We start from the raw sequence: 18,270 nt of genomic DNA on the forward strand, positions 1-18,270 counted from the left end.
CAGAAATACTTTGAAAACAGGGACTGAGGGAGGGTAGGGGAGGGGGGGGGTAAGGGGGAAAGAGCAACCAAAGAACTTACATGCAGGCATAGAGGCCTAACCAAGGGACCCGGACAACGGGGGGGGAGGGCAAGAGCGGGGGGGGTAGAGGGTAACGTGGGGACAAGGACACATATGTAATTTCTTAATCAATAAAAAATATATTAAAAACAAAACAAAACAAAAAAAAAGATTAAGTGGAATTCTAAAAATACTAAATCCCAAAAAGGAAGTAATGGAACAAGTCACAAAGGGGACAAATAGAAAACAAATTCTATACTAGATGATAGGGTTAAACCCAGCTTTATCATTAGTGACACTAAATATAAATAGCATGCATACTCCATTTAAGAGTGATTTTCAGACTGGATAAAAAAAAAGCAAGATCCATCTATGCTATTTGCGAGCAAGAAATTTTAAATATGAAGTAGAAGGATGGACAAAGACCTATGCAAAACACATATAACAAAGCTGGTGTCGCTTGTATTAGTATCAGACAAAGAAGAGTTTTTAAGACAAATATTGCCAGAGACAAATAGGGATATTTCATATGATTAAGAAAAGGTCAATTTATCAAGAATAAATAAGAATCCTAAATGCATATGTCCCTAGTAACACAGCTTCGAAATACATTCAGCAAAAATTGACTAAACTGAAGGGGATAATAGACAAGTGCACGATTGTGGTTGGAAATTTCTCAGGAACTGACTGAACAGTATGCACTGCCTGCATGCACTGCCCCATCTCACCCCCAAGAAAACTGTAAGGCTATAGGAGAGTCAAACAGCATTACCTATCAGCTCGACCTGGTTCACCTTCTGGACACTATCAATTTGTATAACACAGTTTTTCAAGTACACATGGAACATTCATCAAGATATACCATGTACTGGGAAGATGCAATAAATTTTAAATCATTGGAACCATACAGAGTATATTCTCTTTGAGCATGAAAGAATTAAATCAGAAATCAATAACACAAATACATCTAGAAAATCTCCAACTATTTGGCAATTAAGCAGTGCACTTATATGAAGTTCTGGAACAAGGAAACGAACCTGTGGTACTAGAAACCAGAAACAGTGTTTGCCTCAGGGTGAGGGGTGGAGATTGCTTGGAAAGGGGGGATAAGGAAACGGGGGGAATGGAAATGTCCTGTATGGTGACTGATTAAATGGATTACACATCTAAGTCACCAAACCACAAGCTTACGACCAGTGTGTTTAATTATCTCTGTTATACCTCAGTTTTAAAAGGAAACTGAGATAACTCCTGGTCCTAGGTCCTCAGTGTGTCTCAGGGTGGGCCATGCTGAGGGTTGCTGCATCAGCTTGCATCCTGTCAGAAAGCAAAACACAAATGTTGACTTTCTCCCTTTCAGCATCAGTGACCAAAAGGATGCCAGAGACCGAATGGTTCAGGTTGTGAAATGGTACCTCTCGGCCTTCCATGCGGGAAGGAGAGGATCGGTTGCCAAAAAGCCATACAATCCCATTTTGGGTGAGATCTTTCAGTGTCACTGGACATTACCAAACGATACTGAGGAGAACACGGTGAGTTCTGCACTGGTGTTTTTAATTATCTTCAGTTGTGTACTGATCAGGATTTCGTTTTATTTGGAGATAGATAACAGTTATACAGGTAATGATCAGAAGATGCTCACCACCCATAGAATTGTGCTGTTGGATCAGCATATTTTGAATATAATGAGCAATGGGAAAGAGGGGCATGAGATAAAGATAGAGATTTAGAAATCAGATCATGCAAGGCCTCGTGGGCCATAATGATGATTTTATGGCTTATCAGGATGTCATTTTTTGTTTTGAAAAGATCTTTTAATGATTTTAGGAAAAAATAAATTAGAAAGGGCAAAATAGAGGCAAGGAGACCGTTGAGGTCTTGGCCATTATTCCAGGAGAGACATGGTTGATGCGAGCTGTATTTTGGAGTTAGAACTGATAGATGGACTGGGGGGAGGTAAGGGAAAGGGGACAGAGATGAATCCTTGCATTTGGGGCTTTAGCAGTTGATTGGTGCTATTTATTAAGAAGGAAAAGATTGGATTTGGGGGAGGAAAGATCAGGAACTCAAATTTGAAACATCAAGTATGAGTGATCTGTTAGACATGTGAGTGTAGCTGTCAGTTGGGAGTTAGAATTTAAGAGTCTGGAGTTCAAGGGAGTGATCTAGAGTGGAGATGGTGCTTTCGGAGACATTAGGTAGCTAGCACAGAGCAGAGTTGTAGGTGACTCAGACCCGAGCCCAGGGCTCCCAGCACTTAGAGGTTGCTTTGAGGAAGACGACCAGCAAGGAAGATTCAAAATAAAGTAAAAGGTCTCTAGGGATGAGGAACAAATCCCCTGGCCCACAGCGCCTGGCACATAATAGTCTCAGAGACATAACTCTCCAGATCTTTCCCTCTCCAGGCGACACGTCACATTAGTTCTTTCTGAAGACAGAGGCAGTCACATGTCTGTCCTTATTCCAGCTGTGTGATTCAGCGCCGTGATGACATTGGGCCAGGTGCTTTGTGTAGAGGGGGAGCAGTAACCACCGAGGAAAGGAGAGATTCCTTCATTAGCGTCTCTGCAGTGTCATTTGTGTTTCCACGTCAAAAGAAAATGATGTTATATTTGCTTGCAGGAGCTCGTTTCAGAAGGACCAGTTCCCGGAGTTTCCAAAAACAGTGTAACTTTCGTGGCTGAGCAGGTTTCCCATCATCCACCCAGTAAGTCACAGAGCTTAGCTCTTCTGCAACATCCACTTGAAACCATGCTGGCAAAAAAGGGTCATGAAAAGCTCATAGGCGAGATCACTACTGTCTTGTTTTATGGCTGCCTGTGTCTTCCCAGTCCTGTGAGGATAGGCTCTTATCTGTTCCTTGTATAAGTTCCAAAGACTATTAGCTTCAATATTATTTTCCAGATAAACTTTAATGCTTCTAAAGTCATTACACATAATAGCTGTACTGTAGAGACCTCAGCAACTTTGAGACAATTTATTTAAATGAGTTGTAGTTTCTGCTCAGTATGTTCCTGAAATCAGGGAGAGACCACATCTCCTCAGTGTCTTATTTGCTCAGTGCAGTGGTAATACTGATGGGCCCAGCTAGGGCTAAGAGAGACAAGCTTACTGACCAGAAGAACAGGCAGACCTTTTGATTTTAAGCCTCCAGGATTGGCCATCGTCTCATGGTTCAGGAAAATTTCTGCCCACATGACCCCAAATGAATGTTAGATTTGGGGAAAACGGTATAAAAGGCAGTTCTTAGAGGATTAAAGGATTTTCCTCAAGGAGTCAGTTCTTTCCCCAAGTTAAGGGAGTTGGAGAGGTGGGTATAATTACACAGTACACTAATTTAAAATAATTTCTATAGTTTCAGCCTTTTATGCTGAGTGTTTTAACAAGAAGATACAATTCAATGCTCATATCTGGACCAAATCAAAATTCCTTGGAATGTCAATTGGGGTGCACAACATAGGGCAGGGTAAGTCTTTGGGCATGGGGTGGACTCCCATGTTAATAGAAATTTATGTCATTCTAATGGGTGCTGGGCAATTGTCTAAGTCAGTGGTCGGTAAACTGCAGCTCGGCAAACCGCGGCTCGAGAGCCACATGCGGCTCTTTGGCCCCTTGAGTGGCTCTTCCACAAAATTCCAGCTCTTCCACAAAATACCAACTTCTTTGCATGGGCCACAAAGTTTCAATCGCACTGTACATGCGCACCCGCACGTGGTATTTTGTGGAAGAGCCACATTCAAGGGGCCAAAGAGCCACATGTGGCTCGCGAGCCGTGGTTTGCCGACCATGGGTCTAAGTGAGAGGAAATGGCCCCAGAAAGCCAGACTGGCTGTCATTATTTGCATGTAAGCACATTTATTTTGGGTGAAAGCAGTGGTGGGGTGCGAGCTTGTTTTTCCCTAAATTGAATGGAGAATCCATCAATCAGACAACAAGACCTTATGGCCAGGTGACACTAGTCATCAGAGTTCCTATCCCTTCTCTCCATAGGCTGTGTCTCGTGTCTAGACCATGATGAACATTACATCCTCACATTCCCCAATGGTTATGGAAGGCAAGTAGAGCTGCATCCATTTCTTCTGATCAGCGAGCAACAACCCTGCTGATTCTTAAGCTATGCCTCTCTCTTTCGTCTGAATTGCCAGCCTTACCTGAAAACTTTCGATTTTGCAGGTCTATCCTCACAGTGCCCTGGGTGGAACTAGGTGGAGAATGCAATATCAATTGTTCCAAAACTGGCTATAGTGCAAATATTGTCTTCCACACGAAACCTTTCTATGGGGGCAAGAAGCACAGAATTACTGCTGAGATTTTGTAGGTATTTTGATTTTTCTGCGTGAGTGCTCTTCTCTGAAATACTTTTCCTTTTGTCTTGAATGATAATGTCTGTTAGGAATTGACCATTTTAATGGTTCTGTCTTTGTAAACATATTTCACATCTTGTGTGTCATTTCTCTTCTTAAAATCCCATTTTCAAAAGGAGCCCTAAAATACAGGTTCAGAAAGATCAGGTCACTGGTGGGAATTCCTTCCTACAAACCCGACTTGCAAATGGGGAACAGAAAGGGGTCTTTCCTAGATGATTAGCAAACCCAGCCCATGGATTCTTGACTCACTGTGGCCAGATAGGACTATGAGCTAGCCCATGCAGTAGACTGACTCCCACTTGAGTGTCTAGAAGTCACATTCTTTTTTGTGTGCCTTTCTGGGGGAAAACAGTAACTGTCACATCTTGGCTTGATTTTGTTTGATACTCTAGGGCAGGGGTGGGGACCATCCATCCCTGGAGCCATGTAAGGCCCTTGAAATCATTTGGTCTGGCCCTGCCAAGGCATTAGGTGTGAGTTAATTAGATGTTTGACCAAATAGCAGGCTAATTTTTAAGCTGATAATTTTGTATGGCCCACAAATGATGTTATAAATATCCAAATGGCCCTTGGCAGAAAAGAAGTTCCCACCCCTGGTTTAATCTTTTGTTTTGTGCAGTAATGTGCTGTGCAGGCTTGTAGCCTAAGAGCAATAGGCCATACCATACAGCCGAGGTGTCGTAGGCTGTGCCACCTAGGCTTGTGTAAGTGCATTCTAATCATGTTTGCACAAGAACGAAATTGCCTAAAGACCGATTTCTCAGAACATATCCATCCCTTCGTCAAGTGGTACATGACTGAGGACAACTGGATTCTCCTACTTACTTGCAGTTAGTTGGTTGCTACATATTACATGGCCTCTGGGAAACACTCCACACTTGAGGGAAAATTAGAGTGGAAAAGGCAAATAACATCTTAGTGTTCAAAAGTAGTTTTGATCTAAGAGGATCTTGGGAACCCCAAGGGGGTTGCCAGACCACACTTTGAGAACCACTGCACAGTGACCTAAACCTGGGGTCCTATGGGTTTTTCTTTTTCATTTGTACCCCTTCCTCAAAGCCCCTAAGTCACAGAGGAAACTTAGGTTTTGGTCCAATGATAAAAGCTTCATCCCTCTACCCTGTGTATTTCTCTCTCTGGACCTCTTAGACTCCTTCTAGCCTTTGCCTTGCCCCTCCTAACTTGTCCTTTGCTGTGATGCTTATCTTTCCAAATTCCATACCTGCCATACATGTCATTACCATGTCTAAGTAGAGGCCTCTTGGGACCTTTGAGAAAGGGATCCTTGTCAGGTAAAGAGGTCAAACTGTTTGACGCAGAGGTCCCTTTCAGCCTCAGGTTGAATGGTTTCTGGCATAAGCAAAACCTTCCCTGACCTTCATCCCAGCAATTTTGCCCTTGAACTTCAGTGCTCACATAACTCCGCACAGCACTTACCACCCAGAGTTTATGGTGTTGTTTCTCCCCACTAGGCTGTGAACAGCCTGAGGGCAGGGCTTGCCCCGTAGTCTGCTGTTATCATTAGCTCAGGGCCCATCTGGTTCTTACTTTTGACTGGGAAATCCAGTCCTGTTAAGCTGCTTTACCAAAGACTTCACAGTTGCTCTTCTGTGTTCTGCTCTGTGTAGGTAGGTCACCCTGACCAGATTCTTTGGCAATTTTCAACTTGAGTCTGACACAAATGTTTCTTTTCTGTTTAGTTCTCCAAATGACAAGAAGTCCTTTTGTTCAATTGAAGGGGAATGGAATGGTGTCATGTATGCAAAATATGCAACAGGGGTAAGAAGCTATATTTTGCCACTTGTTTCAGGCTACATTGAATCGTAGCCTATCCTTTACTCTGGCTTCCTTCATCTGGAAATTGAACCCTTGAGGCCAACTTTAATGCCATCCCTTCAGGGCAAGCCTTTTCCTTTCCCCACCTCTTCCCCAGCAGTAAAGGTAGTAGAATGATTTGACTTTCCTCTCAAAACATTCAAGAATAAGTATGTTTTATGCTGTACACCTGAAACTAATACAGCACAATACTGAATGTAAACAAATTGAAAAAATATTTCTAATGAAATTTTTAAAAAGAAAAAATGTATGTTAAAAAATGCTTGGCATATAGTAAAGCACCCAGTAAATGTTACCTATATCATTAGAATGTGTGATATGTTTATAAAATGAAGTGCTGAACTAATTTGTGTTTATGTGCAGTTTGATTTTGTATAAGAAATGTATTGAGTGCCTGGCACCAGGGATACAGAAATGAGTAAGATAGTCCTTGCCCTCAGGGAACTTGCAAATGGTACCTAATTAAGGTAGGGAAGGTGGTGTGAGATTAACAGGAGTCAGTGAAGTGGATTTTGGATTTGTAAAAAGCACTTCAGTATACTTATCATTAGTATTAGTTGTTTTGGGGTCTAGCTCTCCAAGAGATTACATCCTGAGAATGTGGCATCTGGTCACATTGAAAATGTTTATTGAATTGAGCCTCTACTAAGTCCTAAGACAAGACTATATTTTAAGGCTGAAGATTGCTGATGAAACTCACTGTCTTTCTCAATATGTGGGATTTGATTATAACATCTATTGAAATCTTCTAGGAAGAGTTGACTCTTCTTAGAATAGGACGAACAATAAAATACCTACCTCTTCTGTTTCCTAGGAAAATGCAGTTTTTATAGATACCAAGAAGTTGCCTATAATCAAGAAGAAAGTGAGGAAGTTGGAAGATCAGAATGAGTATGAATCTCGCTGGTAAGGAGATAGAGCTGTTGATTGACTAGGTATAGCTGCAGGACTGGGTTATGGAGACAGTAGAGCAGAGTGTAAGGGCACAGACCAAGTTTGAATGCTTAGATTCATACAAGCTCTACCACTTATGATTTTGTAACGAAGACTTGTAAGCTTGCCTCTCTGCCTTTTTACCTGAAATGAGAACCGCTTCAGAGTTGTGAGGAATAAATGAGATGACATGTTTGTAGCATATTATGATACTTGACATATAGTAAGTACACAGAGTGTGTTGGCTTACCACCCTCTTTGTGGTTTAGAAGAGATGGCAGTGAGGTCCCAACTGAGAGATGTGTAGCCAAACACCTTCAGGTCTTTTATTTGCAAGAACCTTTATTAAATTTTTCATCCCTAAGTATTTCAGCATATATCTCTCTAATGACATAAGAAAAAAAACAAAAAACAAACAAAAAAAACCCCACGAAGTATCATTATCACGCTTTAAGAAAATCAGTTATTCCTTAATGCCTATTTGGTATTCACTTTTCCAGTAAACTCAAACATCATTTTTTCCTTTCCCAATAAAATCAGGATCTTTTAGTGGTATGAGGAATTATGCACTAAAGTTCTTTGTTTAGTGTATTAGGGGATTCATAAGTGAAGGTAGGGGGCCTTACAAATCATTACTCCTACTTCTTGTCACTAACTTGTTAATAATCTGCTCAGTTACATAAGTGGAAACATGGAAATATATGCTCTGCTACTCACCACAAGGGGATCTTAGGCGTGGACACTTTTCTAGTCCCTAGGAGTCTTCACTTGTAAAGTAACATGTTTGGACCAGACCTGTCCAGTTATCACCTTCCAGGCCTTGAGAGGAAGCTTACCCCTTTAAGCCTCTGCACTTGACTCTCATTCTCTATTTACACTGTTTCTCCAAGGGAGCTTTTCTGAAACGGAACTTCTCAGCTCCTCTGTTCTAATCCTTTTGTTTTATAATAAAGGACGACACTCAAGCCCTTGAGAGGTGAACCGACATCACCAAAGTTGCATAGCTAATTAGATGTAGAGTCAGAAATAGAATCCCAGGTCTCAGTTCTCACTTTTCTTTCTCCTCTGTTGTCCCTACCATATATCCAGCTTTCTGCCCATCCTTTATTTCCTCCTTTGAAAAACTAGCAGTGGAATCTTCCAAGTCTATTTTTCTGATCTTTACCCCAGTGCCCTGGTGCCAGTTTAAGAATCTTTAGTCTGTGAACGATGGCACTTAAGGGTAGCTATAGACTTGCATTTCATTCTCAAGATTGCTCATAATTATGTCCATCTAGTACTTAGCACCTTTACTTCTTTTTTTTAGTCTTTGGAAAGATGTCACTTTCAACTTAAAAATCAGAGATATTGATGCAGCAACTGAAGCCAAGCACAGACTTGAAGAAAGGCAAAGAGCAGAAGCCCGAGAAAGGAAGGAGAAGGAAATTCAATGGGAGACGAGGGTAAGCGTGCTCTGGGGAACCTGCCCCAACCTCCCAACTGCTACTGCTCCTGTATGCTGAGCTGTAACTCATTCATTCATTTCAATGAATGTTGAAGTTCCAAACACTGTTTTAAGCAAGCATGCTGATGAACAAGATGAGCCCAGGTCCCTGCATGAAACTCATTTAGTGTAATGGGACAGACATAAAATAATAAAAAGTATGATACTATATAAGTACATAAATGTGTAACTGAATTCTCCCTCTTTCTTTCACAGTTATTTCATGAAGATGGAGAATGTTGGGTTTACGATGAACCATTACTGAAACGTCTTGGTGCTGCCAAGCATTAGGTTGGGAAATGCAAAGTTTACACCTGAAAACCAGGGCAGTAGGCATAATTAAGCAACAGTCTTCCTTTGGGAGAACATACTTACTCCCTTCTTATTGCAGTGGTTCCTATCTCAGGGATACTGGACTTTCTGATGCAGATGAACAATTAAAGCGAGAAAAGCTTCTCTTTTTCCTCTTTTGTGGCAGTTACAATTTTGACTTCAGTCCTGAGAAAAACTTCAGGTTTTGAAAACAACATGTCTGCTCCTTTTCCAAACCCCAGGCTTTGAAAAGCATTTAAAACTCCCAGTCTCAAACTCTGCACTCTAGTACTGCTGTTGAGATAATACACCATCTGTTTCTTAGTTCATATAATCTTGGGATATATATACATATATATACATACACATACATACACATATATACCTGATGCCAGATTTTTCATAAATACTCCATCTGTAAATATTGGTTCCTCTGAGTTTTAGAAATTTAGCGCAATGTATTAAAATCAAGTATTAGGAAATTTCATGGTCTCTCCTACAATAGCTTTTATTTTGGAATTGTATCTAACTCTGAGTTACTGTTTAATTATACTCAGTGCTTCTGAAGGCTTCATAAAGTACTTTTTCCAACCTTTTTTAAATGTGTTTCGTTTATTATCTTTATGGTTAAACTTGGAGGCATTTATTTGGCAACTTTTAATACAGGAATTAGCTTTTCACAAGGACTCTCCTATAATAATGGAGGGCCTTCCTGGCCCTCACCACTCCCTTACACTTGGTGTTCTGTCTCTACCCCTGACCAAATCCTCATCGAACTCTCATGTAGCACATATAGGACTACTAACATTTTATTCAAAAATATTTTATTGCCTTAGAGCAGCGGTTCTCAACCTGTGGGTCGCGACCCCGTTGGGGGTCGAATGCCTTTCACGGGTCGCCTAAGACCATTGGAAAACACATATATAATTACATATTGTTTTTGTGATTAATCACTATGCTTTAATTATGTTCAATTTATAACAATGACAATACATCCTGCATATCAGATATTTACATTACGATTCGTAACAGTAGCAAAATTACAGTTATGAAGTAGCAACGAAAATAATTTTATGGTTGGGGGGTCACGGCATTAGGAAGGTCGAGAACCACTGCCTTAGAGCAAGCATGTCAAACTCGGGGCGCACAGGCCTCATTTTGAGTTTGACATGCTTGCCTAAGAGGGTTTGGGGAAAGTTTATATCTGTACCCCACACTGAAATAAGAATGCCACAGCAGAAATGCCTCATTCTGAAGGGTAATACAGAACTATCTTTATTTAAAAATACATTAAAAACAACAACATCATTTAGGTATTGGTATTAGCACCTAACATTTAGGTACTAATAAGACATGGGTTACACAGGGCTGTCATACAGAACTGGATTCTCAGTCTGAGAGAACCAGGTGCCAGGGCTTCTCAAACTGCTCCTATAAGCTTTTTGGCCACCCTGCTGATTTCTCTCTGCCAGCTGCTACCGTAACCCGTTTTGTTAGTCACCACAGAAGGGGTGGGGAGTAAATCAAATTCTATGATGCCAGTGCAAAAATTCAATGGGGGCCCTAAGGCCATAGTAGTATAACTTCATAAAATACACATTTTAAATACACAATGTTTCGTTCAGGCCAACGAGACTGCAGTTTATTTGACTATTTTATGGTAGGGGAGAAGGTTAAGTGTTGATGTGAAAGCCCTGATATCAGTAATGGGAATGGTAGAATCTGTCAGCAGAGGAGAGGTTGGCAGGTAGGTTAGCTGCATCGGTTCACAAGAAGAGTTTGAATCTTCACCATGAGGAGTGCCATCCTCTTCCAGCTCATACTTCCCAAATCCAACAACCTGGAAGAAGCCAAAGATTTGAGATGAGAAATAGGCCGACCAGATTTAGACAAAGACCTGTTAGGATCTCTGGTACCAGCAAAAACTCAGTGAATAATAATGGCTACATGACAACCGTACTCACATGAACACTAAGCATTTTACTTCCTGGGCCTCTGTGAGCCTTGAACCAATTGACCAGGTCTGATTTTGAGAAGGACTTCAGTGCTTCAATCTTTTAAAGGAAGGAAAGATAGGAAAGAAAGCTATAAAAGACTAGCAATACATTTTCTTGAAAGATCTTAAACGTAACACCTGGCAGACTTCCTTGGTCTGAACACATCAAGTTTTGGCTTGCCCCTAACCTTCCAGAATAGGATAAAAATGAGCTTTAGCTGCACATTTTAAGGTTTCATAAGCAAGAAAGGATAGCAGATACTGTAATTATAGCTGAGTAACACACTAAGCCAAACTCTTGGGTACATAGTAACTGTATACTCTAATGAGAAAAATACAAGTAACTATTGAAATAGGTAGAGAACTTTATCTGCTCTGCTTCTAACAGGAAACCTGTAGTGCCTTAAGAGCTTCTTGTTAAACCTCTGCCTCAGTGTCCTTTGGTAATTCACCACAAGGGTTATATTATCCGAGAGACTGGACTGCGGCACACAGAGCTCTTTTTGTGGATTTTCCTACTTTGTCAAAAGACTTACACCAAGAATCCTGTCTGGAGGAGAAACTCTTTGTGGATTTTCCTACTTTGTCAAAAGACTTACACCAAGAATCCTGTCTGGAGGAGAAACTCTATGTTCATAAAGATCAAAGTTTTAAATTTTCTTTAAATAGCAGAACACTTTTCCCCCCTCACAAATCTTAAAGTGAACCTCAATATATAAAACAAATGAATCTGTTCTAATTCAAATTGGTTGGGGGTTGTAGGTAAGGATTAGCATCCTGCGCACTTGGCCACCTAAGATGTTAGGCCAGTCTGGAAACTAATCAAGCAATGAGCAAGTAAGGAACTAGGCCTGGTGTGAGCGCCTCAGGGGTCTCTTCCACCCAATACCAATGTGTTTGGAATAAGACTGTCCCTGTGAGGGCAGTCTTATTCAGAGAACCATGCTATTACCTCATGGACAAGGCGGTCAAAGAGATACTGCTGTGTCACCACTTCGTTCCAGTTCCTATCCACCTCCTCCCCAAGGTGGGTATCCTCGCACTCCTTCAGCTTGATCAGGGCTGTGACCTGTTACCAAAAAAGAGGTCTTCAGGCATAGCATCACACTGGTGCCTCCAGAACATACTAGGCCCTGTCCCGTATGACTTGTGATGGACGCGCTATGGTCCCTTCACTTAGGACCTGATAGCATGATGCAGAGGAACGAAGCTAAGAATACATGGTCAAGTTAAGGTGGGACTACAATGCTCCAAAACTGGCCGGCAAAGCTAAGGCTGGTGTCCAGTTGTCTTGAGGGCTTGTCTGGGCCAAGAAACAAAAAACCAGGCCAGCTCAATCACCTGGGTGTTGAATGCATCCTCAGTAAGGTTTTCAATCTTTTCCTCAAAGCTAGAAAGAAACTCTTCTATCTTTTTATCAACAACTTCAGAGCTGAAACAAAACAAAAGTCATTAGAAACCCTGTCTCGGAAAGAGGCTGAAGTGTTTTCTTCCCAGTCCTCCTCAGCACTCCCTTAAATGGAGGGAGGGAAATGAATGGAAAGAATCCTACCCCCAACTCTGGCCCATTTTCCTGGTATCCTCATACTGAAGCAGTGACCTATGCTTGGCCATTCCAAAGCTGAGAACCAACAAGGCCTTGTACCTTGGTTCTAGCATTAAGGCCAGTACCTTTGCCTTTTGTCTTTAGATCTACCTGAAGACAAACACTGGCAAGCCCTGTACGGTGACCACAGGACTTGAGTCAAACCCTAATAGGAACCATTGATCAGTCCTGGATCAGGCCATCTATACCAATCACTCTGCAACCCCCACCCCCTGCAGCTGTGACTTAGAGTGGTCTGAGGTTTATCTGTAGCCCTTGCTCTCCATGCCAATAATAATAGTTTGCTTACTCACTTGTATTTGGTTGCCTGAGTCCCCACAGTGACAGAGAATCCTAGAATCCCAGATGTGTTCCTACAGGTAGGGTAGACATGGTACCTACAGCCAAAGCAAAAAGTTTTATGAGGTCAGCTGGTCACCTGGGCCCTGTCCTCAGAAACACTAGAGATGAAGGAAGGGTTTCTGCACATCTTTACTGAACCTCGAGATCCAGAAAGATGTATACATCTATTTCATTCTCAGGTTACAGGACCACAGGCTAGCTTGTTCTCTTGCTAATTTTGAAATGTGACCAAACTGAAAACCCAATGATAGTCCAAGATGCAAATTCCAGAAGTTTTGACCAGTAGGTATGACTCTAAGTAGACATGGAAGGGCCAAAGAGCTCTGAGAGACAGCTCAGTCAGGATATTTGAAATTTCAGCCTGCAAAGTAAGCCCCAGGCCCTTATTTGAGCTCAGTGCTCTTGCCAGCAGACTTACCCAAGGGTCTGCTTGGTTCGAAGGAAGTCAAAACAAGGCTCTTCCATGTGCATCTGTAATTCAACATACTACCCATCAGCCCAACTCCTCCTAACCGAGAAACCTCCATTTCTCCCCCCCCCCCCACAAATGTTTCATACACCCCCAAAGTCCAGCCTCCCTTACTGCCTTCTTCCTAAATTGCCCAGTCCCCTCTCTCCATGATCATACTGGTGAGAATACTAAATAACCATCTCACCTTCCAACCATAGGTCTCTGACAATTCCTAAGTCCCTACCGCTAGGCAAAAAGGTCAGTCCTCTGTGGGTCTGGGGCTCCTTAACTCTTTTATACAACTTACCACAAGCAGCTCCATAAGAGTGTATTCTTTCAAACTCCTGGTACCTGACTGAAAGGAGAAGTTGGTCAGACCAACTGAAAATCCAATGGCTTGCAGGGTGTTTTAATCAGCTATTCTTGGCAACCATTTATTCATGTGTCCATCCCATTCTTTTCATCCCCCAAAGAAAGTTGATCATACCCTCTACTGCCATACTTTCCACAATTTTGTTATATATCTGTCTTCCTGTCAGAAAGTCTGTGAGGATAGGATTCATGCGTGCTCATTTGTATTCTTAGCCCTAGGACAGAACTGCAGGGTAGGCATAGAGGAAAGTCCGATAATCCCTATCTGCCAGCTCCTGCCAAGGACCTAGAGGACACAATCTAAAAACAAGTACTGTGCTAAGGAGAGCAAGAAATGTCTGGGTACCAGTGAAGGGTAACGACCTATTCCTCACGTGAAAAAGACGTGAACAGGAGCTTAGCAGGCATGCCTAGGCACCCATACCAATTGATGAAAATGCCTAGCAGATGCCACATCCTGGCTGTCCTGGAAACTGGCAAAATAATGTGGTTAGAATAAAAGAGGGCAAGAGGCCAACAAGCAGTGATTTTGCTAGTGCATCCCCCTGTCAGGCTCTTGTAGGCTCCTCTGACAGACTCATTTCTACCCTTCCCCCTTCACAGAGAAAAGACTTTATAAAGCGAGTGTTCCCTGCAAGCCCTGTTTAGTCAGCAATAAGATTTCTGGTTTGCCTCTAGAAGGACTGCAATAAAACTAGTCAAAATTTAATTTCCTGTTCAAAATGCCCTCTGTGAGGAAGGAAGTGGTTCTGTAAAGGAGGCAGTCTGTTAGAAGCTGGTAGTAAGAAGTGATCGATGGAAAGTACCTCAATAGAGGTGCTTACAAATTCTACCTAAAACTGGAGAGGTTACTCTGGGTTCTGAGCAGTCAAGCATTGGAAATGTGGACAAGGCTAAGCAGGGAGAGGCCATACCATTTATGAAGCTGGGACATGGTGGACATTTCACCTTCAAATAAGTTTAAAACCTGGGGGGAAACTCAGGTAACTACAGCCAAAGGGAGATTGGCTCTATGGACAAGCTGGGCCTCTAGGGAAAAACTCAGGTTCAGGGCCAAAACTGCAATGAAAGGACAAAGAAAGTAAGACCATGCAGCCATGCCCAAAGCCCAGAGCAGAGGTCTTCAGAAGGCCTGGCAAAGAAGAGACTTCCTCATGCAGGGGACCCAGGACCACAATAGCAGCTATAAAAGTTGGAGAAGTCTGAGATCAAACTAGATAGGCACAGGTCCCCATAGTCCTGGAACTGAGTGGCACTAAACAAAGGCTATGGGCCAACTGAGATTGTTGCAAAGTTCTTTAAGTCCCATCTGACCTCTCCAGAATGGTGTGGAAAGAACACAGGATTTGTGTTCAAGCCCCAGCTGACATGACCTCAGAAGTAAGGGAGTCTGGACCTCAGATTCATCATTCATAAAATAGAGGTGATAAATCCTATCTGTCAGGTGCTTTGAAACCTTCAATTATAATTCTGGTAATCTTTCTGTTTGCTGTATACTGATTACATAGTTATGTTTACTTTTGTCTAATGTTAAAAATCATCCTTTTAACAAATGTCCTCCTATTGCTTGGGGTTCTGTCAGCGGAATGTACGGGAATTTCCAACCACACTTTGTCCTCTGGACTAGTACTTGGGTAATTCATGAAGCACTGTGGTTTAAAAGGGGTTCATTTTACTGGCAGGGGTTCATTTTACTGAGCAATTTTTAATTGTTGTTGCTTCAAGAAAACAAATGACCCCAAGCACAAAACTACAGAAGGCCTGGGAGGTCAGAGGGTCACTACTCCCCCAGGCTTTAATGCCTTAAAGGTACTTAGCCATGAGGATGGCTGTGCAAGGAGCAAACTGACCTGGTAGTACACAGTGACTTCAGAGTTGGCATCACCCTTGTTCAGAGCTCTCACTTTGCATATGTGGTGACCACTGGGCAGTTCTACCACCTGGAACTGCACAGACATCTCCTGCTCCAGAGGCATGAAGTTCAGCTTCCTGCAAAAGAATCAGTGTGGGTCACTGAGGCAGTGTCTTTACCCTCTTACCCCACCCCAAAACTGAAAAAGAGGTCAGGCTTTCCACAATCCCTTCTGAAGTGCTTTGTTTATATAACTAGCCTCAAGAAAACCTACCACAAGAATTATGTCCACAGTGATTTAGTAACAATTGAGTAGTGCCCTCCTGTTGGTAAGAACACATAACTCCCAAAGAGAAAACTCAAACTAATACTCACTCAGTAACATATTTCAGGAAATCCATAGAGTCCTAGGAGGCAAAAGAGAAGAAATAACTGCAGTAGGCTCTCTTGACATTAATTTCACCCAGAACCAACTAATACCCATATTCTAATCTCTTGGGAAGCCCTGGATAACATTAGGAAAGCAGTTACAGTCTGTCACCCAAACTGCTGGGTAAGTCATTCATTGATTGGGCTCATCATTCACTGACTTAATATATGTCCATTGAACACTAAGTGGCTCTAAATTGAACAATTCCTTGGCACTCTGCTTACCTGTACACTGTGACACTTTCCCCACTGGATCAAACTAACTGCTCAGTTTACCCCAATATTCTGTGTCCTCTGACAACTGTAACTATGCTTTAGAAACCTGGAGCCTGGCACAGAGTGAGCAACAGCATAATCCTAAGTGAATGCATCCCCTCCTCCTCTCAAAACTTGTTTTTTTAACCAACAAAAGGAGGGATTAGTGGAGGGGTAGGCCCATTTCTAAAGTGATTTCTACCTGGGGCAAGACATGGTACTAAGTCCTCGGGGCCAAAGGCCCTGCCCAATACTACCACTGCTCAGAGAAGCAGGCAACTGTTCCTGCTCTTCTATGTGAGTTGAGGCTTTTAAACTTCTTTCTGTGAACAGGACAGAAACTAAGGCTGGATAAGGGTGTGGGATAAAGACATAGAGGAGTGAGAAGAAAGCAGCCAAACTCAAGAGTGGGCATTTATATGTATATTCCATCAAAGGGCCGGTCCTGAGAAACTGAGAAGCCATAGAAGATAGTCAACAGCCAAAGAGTTTAGGAAGAGACCCAATCAATGATGCACTCTTGATTACAAGAGGCCTATTCGTCACAAGGTCCCACACATATTTCCAACCAAAATCTCACAACAAACTCCTCATATGCCCTCAAATCTACTATTGTTCCTCCTCCTCCACAAACCCACTGGGTCAGCAAGAAATTTGGGCATCATCCTAGATCCTTTCCTTCTCCCTCACCCCCCACATCTAATCAGTCACTGTGTTTTGGCCATCCTCTCTACCTTATTATTTCTTAAGTTCTTCTGACTCATTTATTTTGCCAAACCTCTAAAGCTTTATCATTTTCACTTCACTTTGCGTGTGGAAAGACACATAACCAAGTTTACCTTCTTAACCATTTTTAAACATACAGTTCTCTAGTGTTAAGTATATTCAGTGTTGTGAAATGGAACTCCACAATTTTCCATCTTGCAAAACTTTTTAACTACACCCATAGAACAATTCCCTCTTCTTACCTCTCCCAAACCCTGGTAACCATCATTCTGCTGTTTCTATGACTTCGACAACTCTAGATACCTCATATAAGTGAAATCATACTTAACTGGGCTGTCTGGGTCTTTCTTAATGACAAACCTTCTTTTAAACCCTTCAATGGTTCTCTATTTACTACAGGATAAGCCTGACATACAAGTTCTGCTTACTTATAAGTGTGTACATCCCTCACCACTCCCCAGGTCCCACTTTAATTTCTAAACTGTTTGTAGTTTCTCTACATAACTGTCAACAAACATAACCAATACCAGACTAGTATATTTACCAGACCCATTTCATCCAAAGTCCTGGTCCATTGCCAGGGGTCTCCTTCATAAGAAAGTCTTGCCCAGCATCAGAGGGGCCAGGTTCCCTTCTGAATAGCCTATGACAACGCTGGTCTGCCAAACCCAGAGCTTCAGGGAGGAACTAATGCAATTCCAGAGCCCACAAAAGCATTCAGACCTGCCCAACAGCAACAGAACACCTCACACTCACTGTGCTTGTGACATTTCCTTGTACCAGGCCTTCAACAAAGAGCTGGGATTTGAACTCTTTGACAAAGCTCAGCAGAGACTCAAGGGAAAGGCCATCCATCAAAGCCCGGTACTTGTCAATCATAGACCAGCGGGCATATTCCAGAATTAAAAGCCGCACGTCTCTGTACAGAGGGCAGAAAAAAATGTTTTGTTGTAAGATATGAATCTTGAAGGTATAGAGAGATTTGGTTAAATTTCTACAGATGATATATTTTAAAGAGAAATAATTTCTATCACTATTTAAGATGGGGAAACAATCACCAAAAAGCACTTAAAATTGCACACATAAATTTTTACACAGATTTGCTCAATGGTACAACTCACTTTTATCTGTCACAGTTGCAAAATAAAATATTTCACATAAGTTGCCAGATGAGTCGCACACCAATTTAAAATTATTACTATTTTGATTAAAAATCTAGTATTTTACTAATTACTAGAGGTCACCATTAT

The 18,270-nt window shown here is 41.9% G+C and overlaps 2 protein-coding genes across 15 annotated transcripts in view; one reads left to right on the plus strand and one right to left on the minus strand.

Moving 5' to 3' along the window:
* Positions 1 to 9,588, plus strand: part of OSBPL9 (oxysterol binding protein like 9) — a 132,785-nt gene extending 123,197 nt beyond the window's left edge. For all 14 annotated transcript variants that reach the window (XM_006768298.2, XM_006768300.2, XM_006768301.2 and 11 more), the window contains 9 exons: positions 1,421 to 1,592; positions 2,683 to 2,767; positions 3,416 to 3,526; positions 4,051 to 4,114; positions 4,234 to 4,374; positions 6,128 to 6,206; positions 7,078 to 7,169; positions 8,503 to 8,638; positions 8,896 to 9,588. In XM_006768298.2, coding sequence (XP_006768361.1) covers positions 1,421 to 1,592; positions 2,683 to 2,767; positions 3,416 to 3,526; positions 4,051 to 4,114; positions 4,234 to 4,374; positions 6,128 to 6,206; positions 7,078 to 7,169; positions 8,503 to 8,638; positions 8,896 to 8,970 — 955 coding nt within the window. In that variant the 3' untranslated portion in view covers positions 8,971 to 9,588. The remainder of the gene's footprint in view (positions 1 to 1,420; positions 1,593 to 2,682; positions 2,768 to 3,415; positions 3,527 to 4,050; positions 4,115 to 4,233; positions 4,375 to 6,127; positions 6,207 to 7,077; positions 7,170 to 8,502; positions 8,639 to 8,895) is intronic.
* A 652-nt stretch (positions 9,589 to 10,240) lies between these two features.
* The window catches only part of NRDC (nardilysin convertase), a 78,573-nt gene continuing 70,543 nt past the window's right edge, over positions 10,241 to 18,270 (minus strand). Inside the window, exons 24-33 of the mRNA XM_015566939.1 lie at positions 17,777 to 17,939; positions 15,986 to 16,017; positions 15,609 to 15,747; positions 13,694 to 13,741; positions 13,354 to 13,406; positions 12,887 to 12,970; positions 12,329 to 12,419; positions 11,940 to 12,056; positions 10,956 to 11,045; positions 10,241 to 10,831 (exon numbers count right to left, since the gene is read on the minus strand). Of these exons, the coding sequence (XP_015422425.1) occupies positions 10,634 to 10,831; positions 10,956 to 11,045; positions 11,940 to 12,056; positions 12,329 to 12,419; positions 12,887 to 12,970; positions 13,354 to 13,406; positions 13,694 to 13,741; positions 15,609 to 15,747; positions 15,986 to 16,017; positions 17,777 to 17,939 (1,015 nt within the window). The 3' untranslated portion in view covers positions 10,241 to 10,633. The remainder of the gene's footprint in view (positions 10,832 to 10,955; positions 11,046 to 11,939; positions 12,057 to 12,328; positions 12,420 to 12,886; positions 12,971 to 13,353; positions 13,407 to 13,693; positions 13,742 to 15,608; positions 15,748 to 15,985; positions 16,018 to 17,776; positions 17,940 to 18,270) is intronic.

Source organism: Myotis davidii, unplaced genomic scaffold, assembly GCF_000327345.1.
Source record: "Myotis davidii unplaced genomic scaffold, ASM32734v1 scaffold79, whole genome shotgun sequence".
Taxonomy (NCBI): Eukaryota; Metazoa; Chordata; class Mammalia; order Chiroptera; family Vespertilionidae; genus Myotis; species Myotis davidii.